Below are 12355 nucleotides of genomic sequence, written 5' to 3' on the forward strand. Positions count from 1 at the left end.
AATTAAATTCACACATATATTAATACCAAATCGTTGTTTTTAGTCTTCAAGTATGAAAAGATAAGCTTTCAGACACCAGGGAAATAAAAAAACAGCCTATAATGACTTCTGATTGCCTAAAAGCACACTGTAAAACAAATTTTAAAGCAATTTACTGACATTTTACAGGTTGTCTTTATTTTAAATATACATAGTTTATGTAGTATATAGTTTATATAGTTAAAACAAATATATATAGGGTTTATTGAATATTATACAGGGATAAGCCACAAAAGTGTCGTTTTTATCATTTCTTAAAGCTTCATTGCAAACCTCTATCATCCCTGTGAAAGGTAATTGTCCCCTAAAGCTAATAACTGGTTGGTCCTGCAATAACTGCAGTTAAATGTCTGTAAAATAACCGATTTAAAGAGTGAAATAGCTGAGACATGACACACGCTCAAAAGAATATAAAAATGAATTTAATAGTAAAAAAGTAAAACTCCTCCTGCATACTAATATAATATACTTTTGGAAATTCAGGGCAAACAAAGCCATGAGATTAATGGTATATTTGGTAATTTACCAAAAGACATGACGATAAACTTTGTAACAGCCTCAGAGGCAACAAAAATATAACTTTGATTTGTCGGTTTTCAAATTAAAAAAAAGTGTCAGTGGATAGTAAAACAGCACATATTTTGCAATACAACAGACATAATAATAAAATAAAGGAGTGAAATGTCACTGGAACAATAAATAAGAGTCGTACTGGTGCTTAACAAGTTGACATCAAGTAGAAGTGCAGTAACAGGTGACATCTGATCACTTTTTAAAATGATGTAACATCAGCAGGAATGAAAAATGTCTCCAAAAAGAAAAAGCAAAGCATCATAAACAGGAGAACTTAGAGGAAGGAAAATGAACTTCTGTAATAAACGGATCAAAACAAAGGGAATAATAATCCCATTCTGTGGTCATAGTGCAGCGACTGCAGTGAGTGGTTCAGTTCTCTGACAGTCTGCAGCCAGCAGGTGATCCGAGGAGCTCTCAGCCGTCTGGTCGGCGGAAACTTCAACGGGTTCTTCGGGTAAAGCCGTGTAAGTCGGGACGGCGTTGAACATGACGAAACCCACGGTGATGACGACGAACGAGACGATGTACAGGGCTGAGAACTGAGACACAGGGCAGATGATGTTACTCAAACGCTCAAGATTCTGTTTTAGTGTGAGCCTCCATTTTACTGCAGGTCGCAACCGACATTTTCAATCAATACGTGAAAAATAAAACATCTGCTGTACGCAAAGCCACATTTCTTTTCAGTATTGTTGGACTGCTGGAAAAACTGTGAACATATTAATTACAGAATTAATATGTTCACCATTTCTTTCCATTTTTGTAGAAAAAATAATCCAAGAACTTTAACTTTCGTTGAGTTGTTTTTGTTTTTTAGGATTTATGGGATTACAACCATGTCATTTCAGAGTTCTCTACTTCTAGTCATTAGTCTACACATTAACGACCCTTGTCAGTTCAAATTATCCTGAAATTAAGTGTTCAGTCTCTTTAATCAAAGCCTAATTGAAGATCGGCTCATAATCATCCAGAAAAAACTGCCTGATTTTTCAACTTTCAAACAGTCCTTGAACTACTCTTAATACAGTCAAAATGAACCAAATCCAAGCTTAAAATCGTGACTTTTTTATTTAAAAAATCACTTGATTCTACATGTCTATTGTGAGTTTTCTCTACTTCTAGTTGTGGTTATGCTGTTCCCATAGAGACAATCCATTAAGGCATTTACACCAAAATAGACTATGTTTAAAAAAAAATTCTGCACTCCTTGGTGCAAATGAGAAGCCATTACTGACTCAGTTAAAATCAACAGTTACGTGACAAAAATGTATCGACTTTTAGGCTGAACTGCAGGAAAAAGTGATATATTTCTAATATATAGTCATATTTCTTTCCAGTATTAGTAAAACCGTGAAGATTAATTCTGTAATAAAATACGCACACCATTATTGTTTTCTTTGTAAAATAAATAATCTAAGAAATTCAACTTTTGTTTCATTATTTTTTATGATTTTGGGACTACAACTGTGTCATTTTGCACTGACGACCATTCTGAGTTCTCTCTACTTCCAGTCACGGTTGTGTTGTTTCCATAGAGGTTCAGGACTTTATATTGGAGTAAAAAAATGAGTCTACAGTGAGAAAAAAGACAAAAAAACTCATCTAAAAACTCCTCATGAGCTCTAATATTTTCCTGTTCTGAACACTCAAATTTCAAGACATTTTTATAATTAGTCATGAATATTATCTTGGTTTAGAAACAAATTAATTCCTTTTCAAATTTGTGAAGTAATTTAGTTCTACTGTTGTGATTCTAAAACAGACAGTCCCTCTTATGATGGTTATTTTCAGATTTCAAGGGCAACAAAATTCCCAAAGCCCATTAACCTGGAATAAAAATCCCTCTCACCGTGTAGTGGAAGAGGAAGATGCCGCAGAAGAGGCTGAAGAGGTCAGCGGTGAGCAGAGAGAGGTTGACTGCGGTGGCGCTGGTCATCTTCACCACCACCGGCATGAAGCTGTACAACACGAACATGCACAAGGCGTAACCGGCAAACAGCAGCGCTGCAACCGACAGACGACGGAGCGATTACGTTTCAGGTTCATCTTTAATTATTAAACATTCTGATCCGGACAGAACAGAAAGTTTACTCACAAATGCGAAGATCCCACTTGATTTCTGCGACTGCGTGAGTCTCCAGGACGGCACTGCAGCAGGAAAAGTTAGAAGGATGAGGAAAAAATACACAAAAGATCAGAGTTTTAGGTTCAGTATGAGTTGATCTCTAATTTTGTCTTACATGAGGCTAATTATGGTGCAATGACAACTACAAGTAATTTGTTTTCTTATTTTTGCTTCTTTATAGGCTCACTAATGTTTTGTTAAACAAACGAAAAGATCCCAGTTCTTTTTCTAACTTTACAATTAATTGACAGTCAAAAACTAGTAAAAATCAGAGCTTCCTTTTTTTGACAGATTTTTAATATTTACAGTGTAGATTTAAGCTATGTTAGATTAAATAGTATTTTTTAATTTCTTCTTACATAAGGCTGAACATGGTGCAATGTCCAGTACACAGTATGTTTAAAATTATATGTGCTTCTTACAAATTCATTCATGTTTTGCTATACATACAAAAGATCCAAGTTCTTAACTATTAAGAATTTATAGCTGCTGCATTTTAAATGGCAATGCTCCAATTTTACATCAATAGAAAGCACAAAGTCTTACGTTTCAAATGGTGTAAACCACTTTAAGATTCAAACACCCACAGTAATGACAGCTCCTCATTTTAATTAAGAATGTATATAAATGTAATTACGTGGTGCTCATTATTTCAATGTAAGAGTCCAACAATGAAATGCGAAAGATTTTATGTCTTAGAGGATGGAGCTAAAATTAAATGCAGTTAATCTGATAGTTAACTTCGCATACATTTACGGATAAATTACTACGTAAACTGACGTCTTTGTGCGACAAAGCAAGTGATATTACCTGTTTTCTTGTTTTCTGGTTCTGTTTGAGGCATGTGGCTCCGGCAGGTAAGAACAAACTCATGACACAAAGGGGATTTAAACGTGAACTCACAGCTGAATGCCACTGATGACAGTCCCAAAGAGTCCCATCATGCCCAGGAATTCAACTCGGCTCAAGTTCTTCACCGTGTGCTCCTGGCACAGGTTGGATACAGCATAGAGGGCAGCACTGAGCAGGACCAAGCTGTCACCCAGAATCACGTCAGTAGCTGCACATAGGGACAAGGACAGGAGTTACACGTTTTATTATAATAAGAAGACTTAGACGAAGATGTAGACGACGAAGACTAAGAGAGGAATATAAAGAACAAGTCAAGGAAGAAGATGAAGAGACTAAGAAGATGAAGAAGAGGAATATAAAGAACAAGATGAAGAAGAAGATGAAGGCGAAGACTAAGAAGAGAAAGAAGATGAAGAAGAAGAAGATGAAGAAGACAATGAAGAAAGAAGAAAAACAGAAGATGAAAAACAAGAAGATGAAGAAGGTGAAGAAGAAACGAAGAAGACTAAGAATATGAAGAAGACTAAAAGGTGAAGACAAAGGTGAAGACTCTGAAGACAAAGAACAAGAAGAAGATGAAGAAGGCGAGGAAGAAGAAGAAGACGAAGAAGACTAAGAATATGAAGAAGAAGACTAAGAAGATCGAGAAGACAAAGAAGACAATGAAGACTAAGAAGATGAAGAAGACGAAAAAGACGACGAAGACAAAGAGATTAAGAACACGATAAAGGAAGACAAAGAGGAAGAAGACAAAGAAGATGAAGAAGAAGACGAAGAACAAGAAGAAGAACATTCACGAAGCAGCCTCCAATGAAGAAGCACAATGTTGTCAAAATGAATTAAAACTGTCAATAACAAGAACTACGTTAAAGGATAATTCCAGTTCCTGTTTCGGTCTTTTAAGTAGAAGATGTGACCTCAATAATAAACCTTCAATAAAGTGTACTAGTGTGCGAATAAAGTGAGACTCAGAGCAACATTTAACATTCTGAACCACAAAATTAAAAAAAAAATTCTCCAAAATCACATTTATCAGAGAATAAAACTGTAAAAACAAAAAAAACGAAGCATTTTAACACCTTCTTTCATTTCACCACACATCTCATTTAAATTTTGTCAAAAATTAACTGTTTGCTCTAACCACATTCTGTAAGAACTAAAAAAAAAAAACTACATTCCTTAGCACAACTGAGAAGCCATCGATGAATAAGCCTTGACAGACAATCATGTGACAAAAATTCACTGATTCTTTTTGACCGAACTACAGAAGTGTTTTACGCAGAGCAGACGGAAGAAAACTAGATGAACAAATTAAAATGTAAGTAGTAAAATATCTGTAGTATGTAGAGTTAGCATGATTTTACAGTGCTGCTAACATTTATGGACAAAATGCTGTTTTTGCTTGTTTTTTTTTGTTTTTTTTTACACTAAATAATCCAATAATTTAATTTATGAGTAAATAACTATCATACTGCACAAGAAGACATTTGTGAGTTTCCTCTACTTTTAGTCATGGTTGTGCTGTTTCCATAGAGTGCAGGACTTTATACTGCTTTGAAAAATGAGCTCACAGTGAGGAAAACATGTAAAAAAACCATCCAGACATTACTTGCTGTTCATGGAACCATAATAGTAGACTTCTAACACATTTAAGGTCACAAGTCTCAGCATCTTCAAATCAACGTCCACAAATGTGACAGTAATTCTGATTACAATAGAATGTTTTTTTTATTTTTAAATCAAGAGCTGCTCATGATTCAGTGCTTTAATCTGGGGTTACGTTTGACATTAAGAACAACAACTTGTCCTTACCGGATCCCCGGGCTCTTCCAGCCAGAATGTCGGCTCCCACCATGGCCCCCACGCCCAACAAACACACCATCACGGCCACGAAGTGCACCGGCTTGTAGCGAGTCTTCAGGTGATCCAGGAGAGCAGCAATCAGCACGGGGATCACGAAGCAGTCCAGCAGCTGAAACAAAAAGGCGGGTGTTTAACTGGCTTAAGAGGGCAGAATGGGAAAGACACATCACATGACACGTAGTGGGAGTGTTTGGCATCAACAGTCACAACTCAATAAATGTAAAACTGAAACTGGATTTTTGGATTTATTCAGATTTTTGTGTCATTTGTAAAATTTGGGGAAAAATGAAAATAAAGGAAAATTTCACTAAATTGATAGAATGAGTGTTTGAGTGGAGAGTCCTAACCTTTATATTTTAAATATTTATCATAAATAATATTGTAGACAGACTGACACATGATATATTTATATAGCAACTAGAAAGCACTCAGAGTGCAGCACTCTGCCAAGGCTGTTCATTCCCCCATATGGCATCATCAGAAATGAAGCATTTTTTAAATAAAAATATATCAATAATATCATTTCTGAAGGATAAGTCCTGATAAGTCTGCAGCGGTGGATTTGTAGCAGGATAACAATCATGTGATCGTCAGGAGGCTGCTGATGTAGTGTTCACTTGTTGTCATGGTTACAGTGACGCCATGCTGCTATCTCACAATGATACAGAAATCTTTAACACATCCGTGGCTCCAGACTATAAGCACATGACTGCAAGAATCTAATGAGGTGGGCCTTGGTTCATTTTTGACCTTCCCTAAAAAATTTATCTAAATCCGTTTGTTTATTTTGAGTAATGTTTCTAACAGACAGACAGAGAGACAAATGTACACTGATTGTCACATAACTCTGCTGTTTCTTGACAGAGTAATAAGATCGGCGTTGGTGGTTTTCTCGTACCTGTATACTGGTCAGGGTGGTGTACTGGTACGCCTTCACCACTGCATAGTTTGCCTCCACATCTGCACACCCATCACCAAATACTTCAACACTTGGTCTTTAAATCTGCAGGATGTTCCCATCACCTGTAAAACAGATATTAAACTCAAACAAGCTCCTCTAAATGCAACTTCTACAATATGTTTAGTCCTTCTGCAAGTTGTTGCTCCACAGTCTCTATTTTGTTTCCATCTACTTCCCTATGAGATCATTCTTAAATTTAATGTTGTAACATTAATACTGTAATATTTTGAAATCTAGTGTGGGCATATTAGAGAGAGTTTAGATGACTAACAGATACTCTGAGTGAGCGGCAGTCTGACCTTTGCGTGTGATGAGGATTGAGGTGTAGGTGAGCAGCAGCAGGGCGTAGTTCAAGAAGCTCTGCAACATGGGAGTATCAACGTTTCCTTGACCAGATACTGACAGCTCACTGCTGTCCCACAGATCAGCAGGGACAGGAACTGCCCCATGAGGATGGTCTTCAGCAGACGCCTGCAGTGACATCACGAGTCAAACACACAAACACAACAGTTTTTAGAGAAGAAGAAGCTGAATTTGAAGGAAAAGCTCTTTGGTTTTCTGGCTCAGCAGCTCAGGGTTCATCTGTGATCAATCATGTGTTGTAAATGTAAGAAATAAGTTCCACCCGTACAACCATCAAAATATATTCAGTTCTTGTTTGTCTGCTTTTGAATTTGAGACAAATAAATCTCTCCATGACCAAAACTGCTTACACTGAAGGCATCTCAAAAACACAAACTTTGACTTTGACAAACTAATCAAACGAGAGTTAGCTAAAAGTACATCCAGCTGACCAGATTAAGTTCCACCTGTTCACCAAGTATGTAGGACTGGATTCAGTAATGACACACCTGTGTTATTGTGATTTGTTCCCAGTTCTCTCTTCGGCAAAACCTCATTGAAAATTCAATTCCCCCGCACGGTTTGGCACTTACATATCCTATGAAAACATCTCCAACTTATCTGGATTAACAGATCAATACATTAAAAGAAATCACAGACAGATCTTTTCTAAACAGCTATATCAGTGCTCACCATGTGAAGACGTCTCTCAAGGTTGTAACTGTACAAACCACAGGCGATTCTCCATTTCCCACACATTCTGTCCTCTCTGGCCCTTCCATCTCTGTGAGAGCTAAACCTAGAGAGACGAAGGAGCGCAAAGATTAAAACCTTGGAAAAAATAAGAATTAGTTGCCTTCAAAATGAATATTCAGATTATCAAGCAGAAAATGGTGCAAAATCTCCACAGGAATGCACTGTGCCTCATAAAATGATTCTCACTCAGATTATGGGGTAGATAGATTCGTGTACAAAATACAGTTTATGAAGAAAAACAAGTTGGCACTAATAATATTAATAATCACAATAACCTTATTTATATAGCGCATTTTAAAATAGAGTTTAATAGGAGCTTTAACAGACAAACAAAAAAGGAGGATTCTTTTAGGAAGACATTATTATAAAGCCAGTCAGCCAAAAGGCTAAACAAAGGAAAAGCACAGAGAAATAAAACTACATCTACATTGAGGTGTTGGGATTCAAACACAGTAGTAAAAGATTTCAGTATTCAGTTTCAAATATTGAGGCATGTAACAAAAAAAGCATGAAAGAAAAGTTGCATTAAAGAAAAATCATTGCAAAGTTAAGCTACAGAAGAATAAATGAATGAAAGCATTGTAGCATACGCAATAATTACCACACTGTGCCTGAAATTCATGTTTTCTTTTATATAATTCTTTTCACCAAGCAAAAAGATAACTTATGGAGTTAAAAAATCACTAGAATTCAGGGAAATAAGTAGGTGAACAGGGAACTAATGACAAGCCACACTTAGGTCAGCTATAATCCCACCATTAATAAAGCCCCCACTGATTTGGAATACGCATCTATTTACGTTTCAGCCACAAGAATTACTGGCGATAACTATAAAAATGTTAGAAACTATGACTTTTTAAATGAAGTCTGGTTTATTGTACTCTACCGCCACTGACAGCTAAAATACCAACAGCTTAAATGAAATACAATCAGCTTCTGTGCAGATAAATCAAAATTATATACATTCATACATACGTTTTGCTTTTCAGTCATGTCAGGACAGATGTGCGGACGTTTTCTAGCTGTGACAAAATATCATATTGCCCAAATCCGCACCATGAACGGATCCACGCTGCTTTTCTACCGGTATGAATCAGTCTAACCTCGTGGCCCTTAGTCCCGCCTCCTGCGCTCTGATTGGTTAAAGATAAGCTGACTGACGTGCTCTCCGTGCAGTCAAACTTGGCGTGGTGCTGATGAGAGTGACAACCAACGTTATTCCTCAAAATGTGCGCAGATCCACAATTAAACTGCAATTTTTAAGTGTTTTACCCGAGTAGTTTCATTCTATTCAACTTTATACTTCTACTGCACCACATTTTATGTTTTTTTCAAGACATTATTAATATATTATAGCTATATATGTGGATGAATTACAGGACTGACTTACCAGCCAGGGGTCAAAACTAAAGCAATCTCCTTGAGTTCATCAAAAACATTCACAAAGCAACTAAAAAAGAAACACAAAGAGATGCAGAATATTCACAAACACACAGAAAACTTTTTTTTGAAAAGAAGAAAAGCACCAAAGAAATAGATGCAAATAACAAACAGAGACAACAAACAGAACTTAATGAACAAACTTAATTGAAGTATAAAAGCTGAGTGATTAAAAATGAAGAGAACAATAAACAGCCATCAAAAGGGACAAACAGCCAGAGGGAAACAGAACATGATTACAAAATGGCCTAAAACCTAAAAAAAGACGCAAAATTATTTTAAAAAAATAGATGCAAAATGATGAAAAGGGATGCAAAAACACACAAAAGAGTACAAACAAACACAAGAACCAACAATGACAAACAGATAAAAAAAATAACTCTACTAGAGACAAAAATAGATTCAGAAATGAATCACAAACACAATATAAACATTTTGGATAAAGCAAATGAGGTACAAAAAAGATGCAAAACTAAATATTTAACTTAAACTAACAATCGACCTCAAAGACACTCAAATGAACACAGAAAGACAAAGTGATGTAAAATATTAATAAAAGATGCAAAAGTAGTTTTCAAATCAGGCAAAGACAAATCAAAGCGCAAAATAATCAAAGAAACCATATAAACTGAAAAACAAAGTTGCAAAAGATGCAAATAATCATAAACATATATGCAAAATGATAAAAAGAGATGCAAAAACACACAATCAGAGCACAAATAACACCAAACAGAGCAATGACAAACAAATTAGAAAAATACAGAGACATGTAAGTAATTATAATCCCCCACATACATAAACAACTTTAGATAGAAACAATAGATGCACTTAACCACAAAGGAACTCAATGGACTACAGAAGTGAAATTAACAACAACAGAAAGATAACAGAGACTTAAATGCATATAACAGGCACAAGGAAACAGAAAAGTGGTACAAAGTGATGTAAATTTAAATTATTTTTAAAATAGGTAAAAAAAACAAATAAAACCACACAATAATCACAATAACACAAAAAGCTACAGGCAGACATAAAACAACTATAAACAGACACAAAAAGATCAAAAAATAACAATGAACAGATTCTATCCAACAACATTGGATAGAAGCAAACCAGCAACAAAGAGATGCAAAACGATAACAAGCAGACAAGAAAACTGTGCAAACAGCCACAAAGAAACATAAACAGACAACAAAAAGAAGAAAATAATCTCTAAAAGGGAGACAAGAGAACAAATATGGAAAGTAATGTAAACATACTTTAAAAGCAAAATTATCAAAAAAAAAATAGAAAAAACACAAAAAATCGCAAAACAATCACAACTAAACCAACAAAGCAACCAAAGACACATGAAAAGTGGATGACAAAAGAGCTTTGGAGAGACTACAACCTCTTTTCATCTATTTAATCTCAAAATCATAAGTCTGTATTTCAGCTCAAATAAAATGGCAAATGCAGACTTGTACATGTAAAGATGGACATTTTTAAAATTACGCCTATTGCCACTTCAACTTACAGAGCAGTTTGTTGCACTGATTATAAGACATATTTGTGTCAACACAGGAAACTATGTTGAAAATGACGCTGAATGTTCAAGGAGCTGTTTATTTCTCTGAGCATTTTTTCTACTTCTACGTCTTAACCTTCAGATTTGTCTCGTCTGCCATGAAACCACACAGATTGTCAAACCGTCTCTTGTTATTCTTGTGTGACGGTTAAATCCTTCCTCCAGCGTGAAGAGGGGTTTGAACTGAGATTGTGAGACCGAGAAAGAATGATAACAAACAGGCCTGAAAACTGAAAACAATAGCTGCCCCTGAGGCTGCACAGATATTGTTTTCGTATCTCCAGTTCTGCTCCATTCTTCTATATGTGGCAGAATTACTTTTGAACAGGCATTGCTGAGAGTAGAATAAAGGTCACTGAGAGATAAAATATGACGTCAAATGTTGGGAAAGTAAAACAGTTCTGGTGATGGCCTCAGAACAGCTACCATTGTGGATGATTGGTAGCAATGACGCTCAGTGTTTTACTGACAGTATGTACTGTATTTCTTGTGGTGACTATGGGCGGCAGTAGTATTCTCTTAAAAAATAACAAAAATGCATGAAGTGACATAAAAAAAAGAGTAAGGTGATAAAAAGAATAAATAATGGCAAAAACGCAATTAAATACTTGTGTGTGTGTCTTTAATAGGAATTCAGAGAGTGACGAATAGAATCAGTCAGAAAAGAACGGAGCTTAATTGTTTACCAGAGTGAGAAATTGTCCTCAGCTACACAAGATGGGTATTATAGAACCAGTTTGGTGCCAAATAAGTCACTGATGGATGAAACAAACAAACACCCCAAAATAATCTAATGCAATACACAAAAATATATTTCAAAATAAAAACTATTTCTAAGATTCATGTTTGTGTGCTAAAAAAATATATTTTGAGAAGCTTTGTGACAGTTCAGGAATATAAAACATAACTTTTAATAGATTCAAGACATTTATTTGTCACAAATGCAGTTATACATATTATAATTATATAGTGAAATGCATTGTGCAGTTGCAAGTTTGTTGTTCATCCATCCATGCCATTCTCTATACACCGCTTTATCCTCACTAGGGTCGCGGGGGGTGAGGTTCCAGTCTGTCACAGGGCTACATATACAGACAGACAATCACACTCACATTCACACCTACGGGCAATCTTCTTGCTGCAAAGCGAAAGTGCTAACCACTACCCCACTGTGCAGCCCGTTTGTTGTTCAGTACATGTTAAATATTATGCTGTAAGCTTGAACAATGTGTGTGCCTGACTAACATTTGCAGCCTAAGAGCACATATTGTACGTTGTACTATTTAAAAAAAAAACACACAGAGTCTGCTGAAAAGGTTGATTCCAGTGCTGAGTATAGAATGATTTACTCATTTGGGAATCAAATGTTGGAAATGTGGCAATGTCAACTAAATTTTGCTTAACTTGTATCTGCTGTCCTCATTAGTAAACATGTTTTGTACACAACAGATTAATTAGTGTATAAATAAGATGCACCAGCAATTGCCAACAAAACATTCAACCGCTGACACTAAGCTGAGTCAGTTTGAATAATTAAAAAGAAAGGAAATTTATATGGACAACATTAGTGTTTGCAAGAAGTGCTAAGTTGTTAAAAAAAAAGAGGAAATCTGTACATAATCAAAAATAAAAGTGCACAAATGTGGATAAAGTAAATTACAGAGAGCTGATTTTTCGTATAGTTATTTTAAAAACAACATAATTAAACTATACATATATAGGACACGTGAATAAAAACCTTAGTTTTAAATTTTTATTTTTAAATTCTTCATTTGTTAATTTTTTTTATTTAATTAAATGACGAAACGCCGCACATTTTCAGTAAGTGATGTGA

At 35.4% G+C, this 12355-nt stretch overlaps 1 protein-coding gene across 1 annotated transcript; it reads right to left on the minus strand.

Annotated features, from left to right (window-relative positions):
- Positions 1-439: 439 nt before the first annotated feature.
- LOC110965799 (solute carrier family 35 member F2-like) lies at positions 440-8634 on the minus strand. The gene is given in 10 exon segments (XM_022214954.2): positions 440-1154; positions 2465-2619; positions 2711-2763; positions 3644-3800; positions 5405-5564; positions 6354-6478; positions 6716-6802; positions 6805-6887; positions 7452-7557; positions 8490-8634. Coding segments are annotated over 9 exon segments (1107 nt in total). The 5' UTR covers positions 7541-7557; positions 8490-8634; the 3' UTR covers positions 440-956.
- Positions 8635-12355: the final 3721 nt, after the last annotated feature.

The sequence above is a fragment of the Acanthochromis polyacanthus genome, chromosome 17 (assembly GCF_021347895.1).
Source record: "Acanthochromis polyacanthus isolate Apoly-LR-REF ecotype Palm Island chromosome 17, KAUST_Apoly_ChrSc, whole genome shotgun sequence".
Taxonomy (NCBI): domain Eukaryota; kingdom Metazoa; phylum Chordata; class Actinopteri; family Pomacentridae; genus Acanthochromis; species Acanthochromis polyacanthus.